The 17827-nt window shown below is 41.2% G+C and overlaps 2 protein-coding genes across 3 annotated transcripts in view; both read left to right on the forward strand.

Moving 5' to 3' along the window:
* Positions 1-195: 195 nt before the first annotated feature.
* On the forward strand, positions 196-11525 carry MRPL39 (mitochondrial ribosomal protein L39). 2 transcript variants are annotated; one of them, XM_080374452.1, is made up of 10 exons: positions 196-295; positions 744-950; positions 1295-1434; positions 1924-2023; positions 3309-3376; positions 4709-4821; positions 7238-7303; positions 9073-9226; positions 10116-10163; positions 11389-11525. In XM_080374452.1, the coding sequence occupies exons 1-10, from the start codon at positions 244-246 to the stop codon at positions 11473-11475; spliced, it is 1035 nt and encodes a 344-aa protein (XP_080230578.1). In that variant the 5' UTR covers positions 196-243; the 3' UTR covers positions 11476-11525. The 2 variants fall into 2 exon arrangements, with proteins under 2 accessions (XP_080230578.1, XP_080230579.1); XM_080374453.1 differs by lacking the exon at positions 196-295 and adding an exon at positions 303-590.
* Positions 11526-11678: 153 nt separating this feature from the next.
* LOC308058547 (uncharacterized protein) overlaps positions 11679-17827 on the forward strand; it is a 118575-nt gene continuing 112426 nt past the window's right edge. Inside the window, exon 1 of the mRNA XM_080374476.1 lies at positions 11679-16286. The gene's annotated coding sequence lies outside the window, so the exon portion shown is untranslated. The remainder of the gene's footprint in view (positions 16287-17827) is intronic.

Here is a 17827-nt window from a genome sequence, read left to right on the forward strand (position 1 = left end):
CGCCCGCAGCGTAGTGCAGTCAACACACACACAAGGGGCCTCTGAAGAGAGAGTTAAAAGCGGGGAGCGATAGGGGCCGGCCCCGTCCCGCAGGCCCGGCGCCGAAGCTCGAGCTCCCGCCCTGGGCCGCCGGTGCCGCCTGGCGGCCGCGGGCAGAACGGCGGGCGGAACGGTGCTGCCGCCGCCGCTGTTTCCGGCGGAGCCGTGGGAGGAGGCACCGGGGCGGCGGGGCGGGGCCGGAGCATGGCGGCGCGCGAGGTCGCCCGCTGCCTGCGGGGCTGGCAGGAGGGGCGCCGTGAGTGACGGGGCGCCGGGCGTGCTTCGGGCTCGTCCCGCGCCCGTGCTTTGAGGGCGGCCGTGCCTGGCCGGGCGGTGCGGTGCGGTGCGGTGCGGCGCCGGTCCGGGCCCCGCCAGGCTGCGGAGGCCGCTTTGGGGGGCAGGCCCGGGGCGCCGTGGCGCAGCGCGGGCGCGGCTGACCTGTGCCTGAGGGAAGGGCCTTTGCAGCCGGGGAGCCTCACGGAGCTTCCCTTGCGTCGGGATTCTCGGTTTGGCTCCCCGCAGGCGTTGCGGGGGCCGGGGATGGCCGGGCGGTAAGAGCTGCTGGAGTGCTGACCTCGTGCGCATTGAGACAGACGGACAGATTAGCGGTGCAGTGGCGTGTCTTCCTTTCTGTAGAAACCACCATCTTATAAAAAGGCTTTGGAAAACTATCCTTGCTGATTTTAGATCATTCCTTTTACTAGGGTTCATCTCCACACCAGCTGTTTCGAGACTGACATCTGAGGAAGTGATTCAGATGCGCAATGAGCTCTTTACCAAAGAGAAGGAGAGGCAGTTGTCTCTTTATCCACGAATTGAGAAAATAGAAGTGAAATACACTGGGAAATCGCACCCTGGCAGCGTGTTTGTAATGAACAAAGCTTTGTCTACTCCGTACAATTGTGCCATGCGTAAGTAAATGGACTCTTAAACTAACATTGTGGCACTGATGATGAAAATTGTGCTGCGCGTTGTACTTGTCATCTCAATGTGAAGTGTTAATATTATTGATGTTTTAATGACTGAGATAACAGACATGCATTCAGAATATTTATGTTTTGTAAGTTTAAAGTTCATTTTTACTAAAATACATCAGCAGAAGCTGAGCTGATTTTTGGGTGAGTTAACAGCTCATCCTTCCAAGTAATTTACAGAAGTGACACTTGCAGTTTGTTGTTACAAATGCAGGGGTCTGAACTGCTGGCTCAGAGCAATATAATTAATAACTGTGTAATACTTTTTTTACTTTCTTTAGACTTAAGTGAATGGCACTGCAAGAAATCTGTTCTAGCTCTTGTGGATGGCGAAGTCTGGGATATGTATAGACCCTTGACCAAATCATGTGAAATTCAGTTCCTTACTTTCAAAGATGAAGATCCAGAGGAAGTAAACAAGGTAGGGCTGTATCTTATCCCATTGTAGGCGACGCTGATTATGACCACTTGATTCTGTATGCCCTTTTTAGTTCCATGTTTGTCTGTTTTCTTGAACTTTGTTGTCATGAAAGTTCAGATATTTTTAGTAGTTGGTTAGTGCATCGTGGTTATCATTAGCTGGACCAGGGTGTGGGCTAGGTGATGTGTGGGCATCCCTTTCAACCTGTATTGTCATGTTATTCTAAGATTTCAGATTTAAGTACCTCTTGGGAAACCTCTGGCTTGCATTTTAAGTGCGGGTTTAATTTTTTTTTAATTGATTCTATATGAATCATCATCTCCAAATAGAACTTTAAATACTAGAGACAGTAATGCTTAGGTTGACAGCTAGGTTTGTGCATCATTCAGTTAAATGTAGGTATTCTTTCAGAATAAATAGCTCATGTTTTTCTGATATGGGTTGTTAGCTTCTAGGTGATACATCTCTGTTTTGAAATTCTCTTTATAGGCCTATTGGCGTTCCTGTGCCATGATCATGGCATGTGTGTTAAAGCGGGCATTCAAAGATGAGTACTCAGTCAATATGATTAAAGCTCCAGAAGTGCCAGGTGATATAAGTGTTCTATATTCATTGTCTTTTGCTGCTTCTTAAGTGAGTGTCTGATAGTGTTACCAAAAGAACAGAGGCTCGTTTTCCAATGATTGATTGGCATTAGCACTGATAAGTGTATTACATACTGTTGTTGTAGCCTTTAGTTAATAGTAATCACACTGAAAACAATTTTGTTATCAAAATACAGAAAATACATCTGTGTTGCAGCTGGGTTTCAGACCAATTAAGTGAAGTGATTTTATGGGTTAAGTTAATAACTCAAGGACACAACCTTTTTGTTGTGAAGTTACATGAGTAAGGTATTTAGATGTGATGTATTTCTAATAATTTCATAACCTTACGACCACTTGAGTTACTAAAAATTAGAATGTATAAATCAAGTTGGAAGATTATTGAAGTACAAACAGGGTTGGTAGCAACTTTTGCTCATCTGTGACCTGATTTAAGATATATAAAAGTGAGAAAATGCACAAGAGATGAGTTATTTAAATAACAAAGCATGCGTGATTATGCATTTGATATATAAGAAAGTTGGTTGCTGGTCATGTGAAGTCCTTCTGCAATTGATTCCCTTTTTAGCATGTTCAACATTTGTCTTGATTGGGAAGTGTAGAGTGAATATTCCAGTTCTACCAGGGTTTGGAATAATCTTGTATATACTAAGCTATATCATTATACCGTATGTATAGAAATAGCATGAGCTTACTGGTTTCATAAGCTTGATTTCTAAGATGACAATAACTGAAAATATACACAAAGGGTGTTCTAATGACTCAAAGAAGTTTGTGTTGCCTTTATCATAAATTTGTGCCATGCTTGTGTCATAGATAAACATTTTACTTCAGCTTTAATATTGTCTGATTTCTGTATGTAATAAATTCTTTTTTACAATTAATAGTGTAAACTTACTTTCATGTATGACGCATGCAAAGGAAAAAGTGAAATGTTTTCAAAGTTGGGTTTTTTTTCTTTCAATGTTAGATGCAGTTTTGGGAAGCTGTATAATTGTTTTTCCTCTTTAATGGGATTGTTTTATACTGACATTACATTAAAGTAATTTCAAATTACTTTCTCATTCAGTAAAGTGAAATGAAAATGATACAGGTTTCATCTGCCATTTGACTGTATAATCACAGCTGAAAATTAGTGTTTTATAATGGATTTCTTGGGATTATTCTGTTTCTCTTCATGTTGATAGATTTATAAGAATGTATTATGGCAATGAAATACTCATGTTTGTAACAAAGTATGTATTTTTCTCTTTGGAATTGGAATTGCAGTGATCTCTGGAGCTTTCTGTTATGATGTCGTTTTGGACAATAGACTGAATGACTGGAAACCAACAAATGTAAGCACAATAACTTCTTGCCTGGAACGTTGTATATCTTGCATCCTTGTCCAGTGTTTCTTTTCTAATGGCGGAGAGGGGGCAGTGAGTTTTTTACTTTTTATTGGGTATATCTACACTAGGTTTTTGGGGTTTTTTTTGGATGAGGAGTACTCTTTGGAAACTAATCTTGGCATTGACCACATATTGGCTCACATTGCAGAGTGCTTTTACAGCACACAGACTGGGTTCCTTTCAGATGAAACTAAACCTTGAGCTGTCCTCCAGATGCCCACAGGTTTTAGGTCTGTGAGACTAGAGTAACTTCTGGTCTGAAATACAATTTCAAAAACGGTTGGTGGGGCTATTGGAACCTCAGTGCAATCTTTGTTACTATACAGATCTGCTCCTATTCAGCTGCTCTTGCCTAGTAACATAGATGCAACTGTAGTGTTTGTGTTATTAGACCCCTTTGAAAATAAAAATGTGTGTAATAATGTGTATTTTCACCTAGTGGTTTACAGCATTATCAGTTGATTGATGCAAAAGAACTGTGAGCACATTCAGCGGAAGCTCACCTTAACATTTTGCTTATATTTTGTGCTCTTCAGTAAATCTAATAATGTAAAACCTCTTAAGTCTCAAAATGCTTTTGGTAGCTGGTGTGATCACAGAGGTTTTACTCATCTGGCGCCTGTTCTTGTTGTTATGCCCAAATATCAGCAGAGGCATGTGTGGCTAACAAAGCAGTGTTGGTACAATGCAGAATTTTTCTTCAGTATGATCTTGTAGCTGAAGTAACAGTTTGAAATATTTTCTATGTGACTTATAAATTTAATTTCTTGTCATAACAATTTCTTCTTTATCAGTAAACCTGAATTATGCAGAGCTTTGGATTCTGGACCAAGGAGATCAATTTTGATTTATTAAATATTCAGTACTTCTTTCCCTTTGATTCCATCACAATAGAGTTAATTTATAAGTGGAGTCATGACTCTGGGCAAAAAAGATACATAGATGAGTATTTAACAGTAGCAAGATGGTGTATATATGTGTATATATCACGTAGGGAAAACCTGAGAAGTTTAACTCCAATTAACTTATATTGTTTCTGATGGAAAAATGCTTTGTGATTTGAGTGGGCATTGAATCAGTCCATATAAACAGTGATGATCTGTAGGAATCTGTTGCTGATAAACAGTAAGAATTACAGTCCTAGAGCTATATTCTTATATTCAGTGTTTGTAGTAGATGATCCTTATTGCTTTGACTAATATTTGGTGTTTCCTATGCTGTGTCTACTACAGCTGTGAAACAGTGGTGACAGCTTTATATGTATCAACTGTTTTTTAGGATGACTTCCGTTCTTTTACAAGGGATGCCAGTAAGCTAATTCATAAGGACCTGCCATTTGAAATGCTGCATGTTGAAGCAAAAATAGCACGTGAAATGTTTCAGCATAACAGGTAAGTGTCTAAATTTGCCTTTCTTTTAGAAGGCAATCAGAAACTCATTTAGATCTCTCTTGGTTTTGTAAATCTAAAATAAGATGTGACATATGAAGTAAGAAGGTACTTCCCCTGCTACCCTGAATGAGCCTGCCTCCATTCTGTTTGTTTGCACCTTATTTCATTTTTAATGTTCTCTCCAGAGGCCAACACCAGGCGCCTTTACTGGGTGTAGTTTTGTGACAAATGGAAAGACTGTAGAGGACTTAGTTTAATATTGAGCTTCAAGATTTCACTGCTTTTAAGTTGAAGCTCTGGTGGTTAGACTTGATGTGCTAGTTACTTTCAGCCTTTGCTGAGAGGCTTTCATATTCAGAGAAATGCAGATTTTTCGTATCTTGGTATCTTCATATGAAGATTTGATGAAATGCAGGTTTTGAGCTCTGCAGGGGGAAAATGGATAAAAACTCTGGCCTGTGCTATAACAGAATTTCAAAACACTCCAGTCTTTGCTGAAAAAATGCTTAATCAATGTTTTGGGAAAAAATTCTCTGGTCCACAGCTTTTTGGCGGTTGGAGAGAGGTGAGGGAAATGATAAATAATTTATCGTTTTGTGAAATGAAAAAAAATATGCTAAGGCTGCAAAAACAAATATTTTTTTAGTTTAATAATTAAGATGATATTAATGTGACATACAGACTAGCATCTCTGCTGTGTTGGCTGGGAAGCATTGACAGCAGGTGGGAGCTGACTTTTGGTAATAGCTTTAGACGTTTTATGTGTATTTTTCTGTGTGTAGAAAGAGCAGAGAACACTTTGCTGTCTTGCAGATGACCAGCTGTTGAGGACTGCACATTGTTGCATAAGATCAGTTTAGGTGATTTGATAATGTCTTCTAGTCTTACATGTGACTTGAAAATCTTATTTTTATTTGAAGTGGTAGGTTCATTTTATTTTTCTGAATAAAACTGCTGAGAGAGCATGGCCTTCCTATAACAGATGTGTAGAACAGAATACACTAGAATAGACTATCTCATTTGGAAGGGCCCTACAATGATCATCTAGTCCAGCTGCCTGACCAATTCAGGGCTGACCAAAAGTTAAAGCATGTTGTCCAAATGCCTCTCTAAACATCGCCAGGCTTGGGACATCAACCACCTCTCTAGAAAGCCTGTTCCAAGTGTTTGACCACCCTCTTGGCAAAGAAATGCTTCCTAATGTCCAGTCTAAACCTGCTCTGGAGCAGCTTTGAACCATTCCCATGTGTCCTGTTAGTGGATTCCAGGGAGAAGAGCTCAGCACCTCCCTCTCTGCTTCCCCACCTCAGGAAGCTGTAGAGAGCCATAAGGTCACCCCAGAGCCACCTTTACCCCAAACTAGATAAGCCCAAAGTTCTTAGCCAGTCCTCATGGGACATGCCTTCAAGCCCTTTCACCAGCTTTGTTGCCCTCTGGAAGCATTCAAGGACCTTCTTCACACCCTTAAATAGTGGGGCCCAGACCTGCACACAGTACTGCAGGTGAGGCCACACCAACGCTGAATACAGCGGGATAATCACCTCTCTCGACAGGCTGGTTATGCTGTGTTTGATGCACCCTGGGAAGCATTTTGCCCTCTTGGCTGCCAGGGCACCCAGCTGACTCGTACTGAGCCTGCTGCCAACCAGCACCCCCAGATCCCTTTCTGCGGGGCTGCTCTCTGCCACTCCTCTCCCAGTTTGTACTTGTGCCTGTCATTACTCCCTCCCAGGTGCAGAATCCGGCATTTGGACTTGCTGAATTTCATCCCATTAATCATTGCCCAGTGTTCCAATCTATCTAGATCCTTCTGCAAGGCCTCTTGTCCATGAAGAGAGTCAACAGCACCCCCAGTTTGATACCATCAGCAAACTTGCTAATGGTGCATTCAACTCCTGCATCCAGATCGTTGATTAATGTATCGAACGGAACTGGCCCTAGAATGGAGCCCTGAGGAACACCGTCGGTGACTGGTCACCAGCCAGATGTGGCCCCATTCACAGCAACTCTTTGAGCTCTGCCCTTCAGCCAGTTCTTCACCCGGTGCCCTGTGAACCCACTCATCCCACAGTTGTGCAGTTCGTCTAGAAGGATGCTGTGAGGGACAGTATCAAAAGCCTTAACTAAAATCCAGAAAAATGACATCCGTGGCCCTTCATTCATCCACTAGGCAGGTGATCTTATCATAGAAGGTTTTTCCACGAACTGAGGTTAGACTGGCAGGTCTGTATGACATGCTTTAAGAAACGTCAATATGTTTTGTCCTATAAAATTAAGGCTTGAAACCTGTTTCAAAGCTCACATAAATAGGAGCATGATTTTTGAGAATGCTTCTTAAATTGATCTCTTAAGTATTTTTCTAAGAACTGGGTGCTAAAGGTGAGGATTTTTAAAATCTTTTTTTTGTCTTATTCAGATACAAAATGGAGATGATAGAACGAAAAGCTTCTCAGAATATGGAAGGAATTGTAATGTTACATAGGTGAGCAAAACTGCACTCTATAAGGATTTTGTGAAAGATTTGATAATACAAATTCTGCACATGAGAACAGTAAGCTACTTATGATGGTTTTCAATTTAGGAATCACTTGTATTTATTGCTGTCTGTAGTCTGTCTTACAAAGCTGTTGTTTAGGTGTGGGATTTTGTTTTTTATACAACTGTTGTTTTGTGATACTTACACTTGGTGGGTCTCACTATATTTCTGTTAAAGGTGGTAAGTGCTGGAGAAGTCTTACTGCCTTAGATGCTTTTATGTAAAATCTAAATAAATCTCTAGAGCTTGACAGGTTAAATAAAATACAAACCAAATACTTGTTTGAAAACAAGAGTTAGGACTGTATAGTGGATTTTTCTTCCAAAGTTATCAAGATCATCTGTCATGGTTTAACCCCAGCCAGCAAGTAAGCACCACACAGTCGCTTGCTCACTTCCCTGCCCCCAGCAGGATGGGGAGGAGAATTGTGGAAAAAGGTAAAACTCATGGGTTGAGATAAAAGCAATTTAATAATTGAAATAGAAGAAAATATAATAATAATAACAGTAATGAAGAGGAGAGGGGGAGAGAGAGGAATAAAATGCAAAAGGAAGAAAAACCCAAGTGATGCACAATACAGCTGCTCATGACCCACTGACTGATGTCCAGCCCAAGCAGTGACTGGCAGGCCCTGGCCAAGTCCACCCAGTTTATATAGGGGCATGACTTTCTGTGGTATGGAACATCCCTTTGGCTGGTGCAGGTCACCTGTCCTGGCTGTGTCCCCTCCCAGTTTCCCGTGCCCCTCCCGCCCTCTCCCTGGCAGGGCCTGAGGAACTGACAAGCCCTTGACTTAGTGTATGCATTACCCAGCAACAACTAAAACATCAGTGTGCTATCAACCTTATTCTCATACTAAATTCAAAACACAGCATTGTACCAGCTACTGAGAAGCAAACTAACTATCCCAGTGGAAACCAGGACCTTCCTAACTGACAGGTTACTGCCTTGTGGTGGTGATGAGAATGGAGCTGGCTGCTGGTATACAGTGTAAAGATAGAAAGTTCTTTGGCTGGAGGCAGGAAGCTTGTATTGTAACTTGCACATAAAAGAATTTGTGACTAGCTTAGGCTGGTGTAGGATGCTCAGTTTTCTAGATGTTTAAATTGTTCTGCATTTGATTTTGGAGTTCACATCTCTAAAGGAACAGATGTCTTTGCAGCAATGGTTCTTGAAATTTTAGAACAATATTGTGTCTGTTGTTCTCTCCTTCTTTGCACTCTGTAGCTCATTCCATGAGAGGGAAAGTGGGCTTGCCTATTGATTTCTGAGAGCGATTTGTTCTCAGTATTCTTTTGCTGTACATCATCTTGCCTCTCACTTAATTGATTTTCAGTTTTCCAAGACCTGAAAGGGAAATACCTGTGCAGGTTTTAAATGCTGTACTGTGGAAAATACTGTCAAGACAAATCTTTTTCTGGTGAATGACAGCTTCATCCCGCTTTTCAAGCCAACATGGCTTCAGAGATTTGTTAAACATAGGATTCTCTTTCTATGAGGTTTAAATCTCCTAAGGTTGTTTTAGGAAACTGTGTGACCTGTACTTTTGCTCCAGGAAACTTAGAAATGCCAATCTAGTGATTTGGTTTGAGATTTGTGTGGATTTTCTTTCATCTGTTTTGTAGATAAGAATTTGCTATTCAAAAATAAAAACAAATAGGCTTGTACTTCTCTCCAACTGTATTTGACATAGGTTTTTTGTTTTCTCCCATCAGGTTTGGTGACTTTGTAGATGTTAGTGAAGGCCCTCATATTCCAAGGACAGGTTTCTGTTTCCAGTATGAGATAACGGCAGCCCATAACCTTCAGTCTAATGAATCTGAACTGATAAGGAGGTTCCAGGGTGTGTCCCTGCCAGTCCATTTAAAGGTAACTAATCCATTTTGTACAGGTTTTCTTTCTTTAAGTTACGGCATTTGCCTTACTTTCCAGCCTTGATTATATGCTGTGCTGGTAACCGAATGTAATTCAGAGGTGAGAACAGTAGCAGAAAGGGAAGGCTCATGATGATGGCTGTGTTGAATATTTGGGGTTTCTTTTCCTGGAACTATTGTGGATGTGAAATCAGAACTAGAAAAGTTTGCATCAGAAGGCCCTTGATGTTATTTTTCAGTACTGAAAGTGTTGTTTCAGTTATGCAGTTTCTGTATGGACATTTCATTCACCTTGCCTTAGTTGTGCATGCTGATCTTCTGAAACTGAGGCCTCTGACGGTGTTTATTCAGATTCAGAAAAGAGCAGAACTTGAAATTTGTACTCATGATAAAGGATACCATTTCATAGTCTTTCATGACACCTAAGTAAAACTTAACAACTATAACAAAAAAAGTCCTAGCAGTAATCAATCTTCAAGGCTTTGCAGAACTGTGGGTGGAGATGAGTCTTTCTCCCTGTTCCTGTTGACTTAGGTGATTTTGACCTGTGGTCTAGCACATGTGCTGTTGTCTCAGGTGGGGAAATTTTCAAGGGACAAGGGGCACTGGGCTCCTCACCTCACCTCTGTGTTTCCTTCCTCATCATAAGATTTTGCCCATTACGCCCTCAATGATTCCACACAGTGAACGGATGTGATCGGCATTTATTTAAGTCCCTTAAAAGAACATGTGCAAATTGGACACTCAAATCATAAGCTGTAACATCTGAATTAGGAATTGTTATGGTTGTGTGCCAGCATTTCTATGCAGTTGTCAGAATCTATTCTAAGGTGTGGTGTTTTTTTTTAACCTACACTAACATAATTTAATGACATTTAATACAGGCTCATCATGTTGTGTGGCACAAACTGCTGGAAAGATCAAAGAGGCTGGTAAGTCTCGTTAGTGATGAATATTACCAAATACAAAGATATGCTGTGATAGAGTAGAATTTGAATGATTAGGGATGGTTAATATGTTCAAGAAAATACCTTTAGGAAGGGAAATATTTGCAGGTGAAGAAAAATGGGATGCACGGGAAATCTAACTGCTGTGTAGTAGAGGATGTGCTAGTATTGTTTCTGAAGTCTGATTATTAAAATGCATTGTACAGTTAAAACATACATTATTCAATTGATATAATTTGTACTATTAAAAAAAACAACCTTGGAGTGAATAATATCAGACTTCCCATCTATGGCTCTGAAGCTGTCTGCTTCTGCAAGTCCCACATACTTTTTATAGTAATTTCTCTAAGCTGTTGTTAATTATCACTTTAAACTATATTAGTATTTTTCAAATTCAATTCTAGAATTATTATTGGTATCACGTGTGTAAAATTCAAAACTATTTTTCCCTGTTTTAATCGCAAACATGATATAAGAAGTCTAAAATAATGGAAGAATGTATTTACACTTACCCAGATTTTAAGTAATAAAGTTTTCTGCCACAGGTTAGGAGAACACATGCAAACATGTTTCTGATAAGTAAATGCAGGGGTAAAATCTAGTACCACTGGGTGAACTGAGGTGGAAGCTACTGGGCGTACAAGGGAATGCTATTTCAGTCAACTGCATAAATGCACTAGTTTGAGTATTTTTTGCCTGTTTAAAACCTACGTGGAAAAGAAGAGTTCCTTGCAAACATTCTTCTGTTAAACAACCAGTGTTTCAAAGTTGGAATGTACTTACCCAAGAGAAGCTTTACAATGACAGAGTAAATGGAAAAGGCAAATTTTTAAGATATATGGAACTATAACATACCCTAAGCTGCATATGACCAGAGACTCACTATCAAGGCGTGGTTAAATGTAGGAGATCTTCCTAAGAGTTAAACAGCAGATGTTTTGGAGCCTTCAGATCATATATTTTACGTATTTGTGTGGCAAGAGAAGAAAACAGTGCTGAAACTTGTTAATCAAAGATGTGTTCAGAACCTAGCCCACGTTATTTTTCTATGAAATAACTTTGAAGATGCTTGTCATTCAGGTTGTTTAACTTTAGAGAAAATAATTGTCTTTGCAGGCTGTCCTACAAGTGACAGTATGAGGAGAGCATTTCCAGCATCAAGGAGAAGTAAATAAGTGTTAAAAATATAACAAAATTGATTTTTCTGCAGGTCACTGAAGAAAAATATTTGGAAGCAACAGCAGAACATCAAGAGGCAAAAGTTGAAACCGAAGAAGGAAAAACTGTATCAATTTAAATTAAGTTTAACCTCTAAATGTACATAATAAAATGTGTATTTTTACATGATATATTTGTGCTGCATAGAAAGATTTCTCAGGTAATCAATTTGAATTCTGTGGACCTAAATCACAGATATATACAAAGCCATTATCAGACATTTCAGTCCACTTTAAAGATTTCACTCCAAAAAACACCCCCCAAAAAAGGGGGATGGGTGTGTGTGTGTTATAAAATTGCTTGGAGGGGGGAATTACATATCTAATATTATAACAATCCTTTAGGGAAAAATATGTTTTATTTGCGATAACTCATCTTGCAAGTTATCCTTGTTATCTTGACAGCAATTGTATGTGTTGGTACATTGTCCTCTGATTAGTGCAGTTTGGCCTACAGAGTGGCAGCTGAAAAGGCCGTCCCCTTTATCTTGGTGTCATTTCAAGACCCTTTGTTTGGCCTTCTATTAAGAAAATATTTATTTCCAATTTCTGACCTGATGTGTTTGTTACTTGCCAAAACTTCATGATGAAATTCCACTGAGTTCTTTGCCTACTACAATAGAAGGTTGAGACAAATAATATCTTACAAAAAAAACCCAAACCAAACAAAACCAAAAAAGTGCTGTTTCAGAAGCCCTTAAATTACAAAATAATACTATTTTACTGATTTTGATTTCCTGTCAGAATTGAAATTACTCTATTGTGTTTCCGATTCAAAAGACTCCATTCAGTAGACAACTGTGTAATTACCATTGCTTTACTAATACAAAAATACCAGAATGTAAATGCTGAAAAGTTCTTTGAGTTTAATATTTTCTGCTGTATAAGTGCAGTTAAAGATAATTTTCCAGAGTAGGACCAGGCATGTAGTCTTACTTGCACCCTTAGTGTAGCAGGTTTTATTATGCATTTTCATTCTTTGGTATTTAAATACCAAAATTAAATTTCACAAGGGCTTTTCTGACCTAATTTTCATCCCTAGCTTGTTAGAGCTGTTATCATACCAGAAGAGATTTTTATTACTTTTTGAAGTGCAAATATTTTCTCCAAATTTTATCCCGATTACTATTTTTACTATTAACTGCGTCGTTTTCTTTCTAATCAGTTGACGCTATAGTTTGTATGAGGGAGGGTGGCAGTTCAGTAGAATACATTTAGGTAAGGAAATCTTAACCTAGCTTAATTGAACTAAATAATCAGTAAGTAGATGCTGAATGGGTCAGAACACAGCAGAAGAAATGCAAGTGGTAAAAGTAGCTTTTGATGAAATTGCAGAAACCTGTTTAAGGTGTGTGCTGAAGTGTGTGTGTGCTGCTCTGCATTTCTGTGCTTAGTGCAACCTTTCGCTGTTCAATTTTACTGGCATACAGCGGAGTTTGATACGTATGTTGATAAACTAACAGTCTGCGACCCCTGGTTTAGTTTCTTGTTCACTAGAACACAGCTTTAAAGCACAGTCTGTGCCTTCTCAGAGTACTTGAAAAACTGATATTTCGCCCCGCCCCCCCGTCTTGATTAATGTTGCAGAGGACTTTTAATAATGGTATCAGGTGCTTATTTTCTTAAGTAAGATTCTTGATTTAAGGTCTACTCTAAGACTACACACACAGATTCTGCATATTTTCTTCAGATATAAGTGGTCTTTGCACTGAACTTGAATTAATTTGTGTGTCTTTTGAACCTGACCTTCTGGAGTGTACTTTGGCTTTGGACCTATTGGTGTGGTGCTGCTGAAGAAGCAGGCATTGGCTCCTGCCCCGAGGAGCACAACATTTGCTTTCTTGTTTTTGTTTTTTGTTTGTGAGGTACCTGCCACCTCTGATTAACCCAAGACCACAGGGAGGATATGCCAGTGGGGTCTCATCTGGGTGGTCTCTTTTTGAACCTTAAGCCAATTATATCACCAGCCCGCACGGTCTCCTGATGCCTGCTCGGTGCCTTGGGAATGCAGAATTCCTCCTGGATTCCCCCACTTGCAGAGGAAGCTGGGAATGCTGCTTCCCCTTAGGAAATAGTTTAACCTGAGCCGGATTTTCATGTTTCAGAGCTCTTCGGGTTTATTTTGGAGGGGGTGTGTGCCCAGCTTTTTGTACTGCTGTGAGCAGTGTGACAGGCGTGTGGCTGGGCTGAAAGCTCCGGAGCGGGGGGTCCCGTGTCCTGACCCTCAGCGGGTCGGTGGCACCGGGGAACGGAGCGCTGCCCAGCTCCTGCCGCCAGGGGGCAGCAGCTGCGGCCTGGCGGGGCGGGGCGTCCCCGGGGAAGGGACGGGGGCAAGCGCAGAACTTGCCGAAAATGCTGTTGGGGGGTGCCAGCCCCCGCCCCGCTCCGCCCGGCTTCCCCGGGGGTCTGGGCGTGAAGGGGGGAAGCTCAGACCCCGGCGGAGCTGGGTGGTAGCTCGCCGCCCGGCCTGGGGTGGGTGCCCGAGGGCGGCCCCTCCTGCGGCGGGCGGTAGCGGTTGGAGGAGAGCTGGCTAACGGGAGGTAGCAGTTACTTCTTTCTTCCCACCGACGTGCCGGGGACAGCAATGTTCGATGCAGGAGATGTAGCCTGGATTCCCCGTTCTGCCAAGGGGGGGTTCAGAGCCGTGTGTGCAGGGAGAAACATCCGTGCGTGTTTTTGGGGGTGGGGGTGGCTCATAAGGCACTTCTGAGGTGCTTCCTACCCCATCTGTAAGAAGCGATGCCACTGCTAGAAAAAAGCCCTAAAGATTTCTTGGATGAGCATAACAGGAGATGGGAACGGTGCTCTCGGCAGCCACAGAGCAATGGCGAGATGCGGTCCCCAACCTCAGGGCCGTTTCTGTATGTTACCATCAATCGTTGGCGTATAAAATGCTGAATTTACCTACCAAGGGGAATGTTAGGGCAGCTAGGCTAAGCTAGTGCTTCCGTTCCCTTTTTGACTGAAGGATTTCTGAGCTTGCACTGAACTTCAGGGTGTTACCAGCCTGGCCGGCTCTTTGGGGCTGTGCTCCGACGTACCTCTGGAACTACAGCTATATACGGAACTTAAAGCTGTGGGGTAATATAAAACATCCAGACGAGCTTTGAGTATGGCAAAGCTCTGGCTGGGTGTGGATTCTAGATGTGTGTGCACTGTCCTGCCTACCGTGGGGCCTGCCCCAATCTTCTCCGTTAGAAGTAGCCCAAGGAGACCACACTAGCTCAGCTCAAAGAGCAACAAGAAAGCAGATGCTGTTATTTTTCTATACTGAATGCCATCCATCCCAGAAACTACAGGTATCAGGGGAGGGTAGATGGACAAGGGAGACTGTAGAATTAAGCCAAGTCCCCTCCTTGGCTACTTCTCTTTTTTAAATGGGTTTTCAGGTGTAAGGAGGCAGTTTATACTGTATCCATTCAGTAAAAGAAATGCAGAGCCAGCTAAAGGTAAGGAAGTATCTAGGAAGACACCATACTGCAAAATCTAGGTGATGGAGAAAGGGGAGGGGGGTGAATTAGGCTGATGTACATAACCAGAAGAGGACACTGGCCAGATTCTGATAAGGAATAAATAAGGAAGAATTTTTTTTTTATGATGAAGGTGGTTAGACACTGGAACAGATTGTTTAGAGAAGGTGTGAATACCCTGACCCTGGAAGTGTCCAAGGCCAGGCTGGATGGGGCTTTGAGCAACCCGGCCTAGTGGCGGGTGTCCCTGCCCATGCCAGGGGGGCTCAACTAGGTGATCTTTAAGGTCCCTTCAAACCAGAATCCTTCTAAGATTTTATGATGACAAGGGGAAAAGACAGGAATTGATGCGTTCTTCCTTGTCACACATCTTGGCACTATCTTTGTGGCTTCTCACATTCAAATTGTTCCTCCTTCTACCCTTGTTTGAAAGAGATTTGGAGCTTCTCCAAACTGCAGAATTTTTGCCCTGAGCTCAGGGCTGTTGAGCCTTTTATTTGTTTTATCCAAAAAGGAAACTTTGTAACAAGTTTAAAGCTACATGGTGTCCTAATCCTAAGAGGTGCAGTAGGAAGGTTGAGCTGAGTCAGTTCCAGCTTTGTATACAGGTTACCTGATCAACTGAGTTGTTTTTTTTTTTATCCAAAGAAATATTCTGTGAATCATGTTATCATGGATTTTGGAGATAGAAAAGGCAATTATGATGTAGTCTGACTTCATAATGGAAGGACTTAAATGTCAAGACAGAGTTATTTTTTTCTTACCAAGGCAGTGATTTTTTTCCCTGGGAAACTGAACACATGCAAGTGATGAAAACGCTCAGTCATCAGTAGACATGGAGGGCTTTTATGACAGCAACCAGAATGAGCTTCCCTTTCTGTTTTAACCTCTGGCAAGAAGTAATCTCTTACCACTGTTTGGTAATTTATCTAATGCTATACTACTCAGTTTATCGCAATACTTTGGTATTTGAGGCCAGTGAACTTGCTAGTGCAGCTACTTTTATTTTACTAGTTTTTTTAAGGACTCCAGAAACAGGAACTCAGTATCATAGAGGCATTCGATGGGAAGAGTTGGCAGCAGATGTTTCTTGAAGAACACCAACAATCTGAAAATGGTAATGCTATCATGCTGTGGTCTTTCACAAGATTTAACCCCAGTCATGGACAGCATTAACATTTTTTCAGAGTAAAAGGAAAAAGTATTTTTAAAATATCTGCTAATATAATATCTACAACTTAATATGCCAGCTTTTCTGGGAAATCAGCTATGTGGAAAAAATATGTATAAATCATCTAATGACTATATTTATATTTGCTATCTATTTCTTAAGTTTGCAGGTTATTCAGCTTATGTTTGAAAGAAAGAAAATGCAATGGAGCATACATATAATTTTTATAGCGTGGCTATGAATTAGAATGGTGAGTGGCAAGACCTGCTTTCTTCCTTAATATACCTTCTATTGGCATGTGTCTTTGTACGATAGAAATGGGAAGGCCGGGCTGGGGCGTGGAAAGGTGGGGTGAAGTAAGGAAGTCACAGCTTCAGTTTCAGTACTGTGTCATTCAGAAGCACCAAGGACAGTACTGTTCTCCAGGTATGCTGCTCTGATGATAATTAAAGCCTTTGAAGAAGGGAAATAAATCCTTTACTGGTTGCAGGCTTGGGGTGCTGTGCAGTAGATGAGATTTCTTTGAATGCAATGAGGAATCAAGGAAAATATTATGTAATATCTTCCTTTTGTAAGCACTATTGATGGAATAAAGGTTATCACATAATTAATATTTCACTTTAATCTTACATCCCATGGGGATGTATGGTTGTGGAGACAAGCTCAACAGCATCACCAAGTTTCTGTGTTTGACAGAAATCTTAGCTTTAAAATTGTCTTTCTGTGTCAGTCATGCAGCTAGGTGTTCCGTAAGTACTGCAACCATGTCAGGGCAGCACTGGGCTTGCTGCTGGTTCTCTGGTAACTGCACCATGGAGAAGACAAGAAGCAGTGACCTGCAAGCCTGGGACCACCCTGCTCCTAGGGGTTTGGGGACCACCTTGGCTTCAATAAGAGAACTGATACTGCCAAACCTTGCCTTAGACAGAGAGGGAAATCGAACTGTGCTTCACTGTTCACCCTAGTTCCCAGAAATGAGAATTCTTATTGACTTTACTCTTTTGCCACAATTTCCTTCCCACTTTCAAAGCTGTTTTTCCTGCAAAATGAATAGGAACATGCTTTTCTTTAACAAAAATGTGCTTTACTTTGAGAATGCCCTCTCAGAGCTATGGCTCTGGCTTTGGAAGGGGTGAAGCTTTTTGGTGATCATGGCCCCTGTGCATCCCCAGGGGAGCCACTGAACTTACAGCCTGGTTTGGAAAACATTTACACCTTGCAGCAGTTGTGTGAGTGGAAAAATCACATTCAGTGAGACTGTTTATATGTGAGACTGTTTTATATGTGAGACCACTGATTCATAAACGTCTGTGGTCTCAAGGTGCTGTGTAATCATACCTCATGCTGGGGGTCCACACTCAAAACACTGTGAACAGAAAAGGGTATACATATTGATACAGCACAAACATTAACCTTCGTTCTTAATTAATGGTGAGTACTTTGAGGTTTTTTGTTTGCCATTCTACTCCCTCATCAAATTAACGTTTCATACCTAAGCTATTCATTAAGCAGATTTAATTAAGGCATAAGATAGAGTTTTAAAGACTGGCTTTGTCACTCAGTTTTTGTGACTGTGAGTATTTCAACCTTCCACAAAATAAATATAAAAATACTTTCCTATTTCTCTGGAATTTTCTGGGATTTCTAAAAGGTTGGACTGCACTGATAATCCTAAAATAAAATAAATCTATTTTCATTTTCTCCTAATGGCCCATTGACCCATTTCTCCTAATGAACTGACTATAAAGCCTCAAAGAAACATTTTCTGTCAGCTGTTCTCTTAAATATAAT

The sequence above is a fragment of the Falco punctatus genome (assembly GCF_963210335.1).
Source record: "Falco punctatus genome assembly, chromosome: 2".
Classification (NCBI taxonomy): domain Eukaryota; kingdom Metazoa; phylum Chordata; class Aves; order Falconiformes; family Falconidae; genus Falco; species Falco punctatus.

Excerpts from the sequence above, each read along its gene's own strand:
- MRPL39 (XM_080374452.1), top strand. The coding sequence starts at position 244 with ATGGCGGCGCGCGAGGTCGCCCGCTGCCTGCGGGGCTGGCAGGAGGGG. Across the intron at positions 2,024-3,308 it reads TAAAGCTCCAGAAGTGCCAG|TGATCTCTGGAGCTTTCTGT; the intron begins GTGATATAAGTG and ends TTGGAATTGCAG. Across the intron at positions 10,164-11,388 it reads TGGAAAGATCAAAGAGGCTG|GTCACTGAAGAAAAATATTT; the intron begins GTAAGTCTCGTT and ends ATTTTTCTGCAG.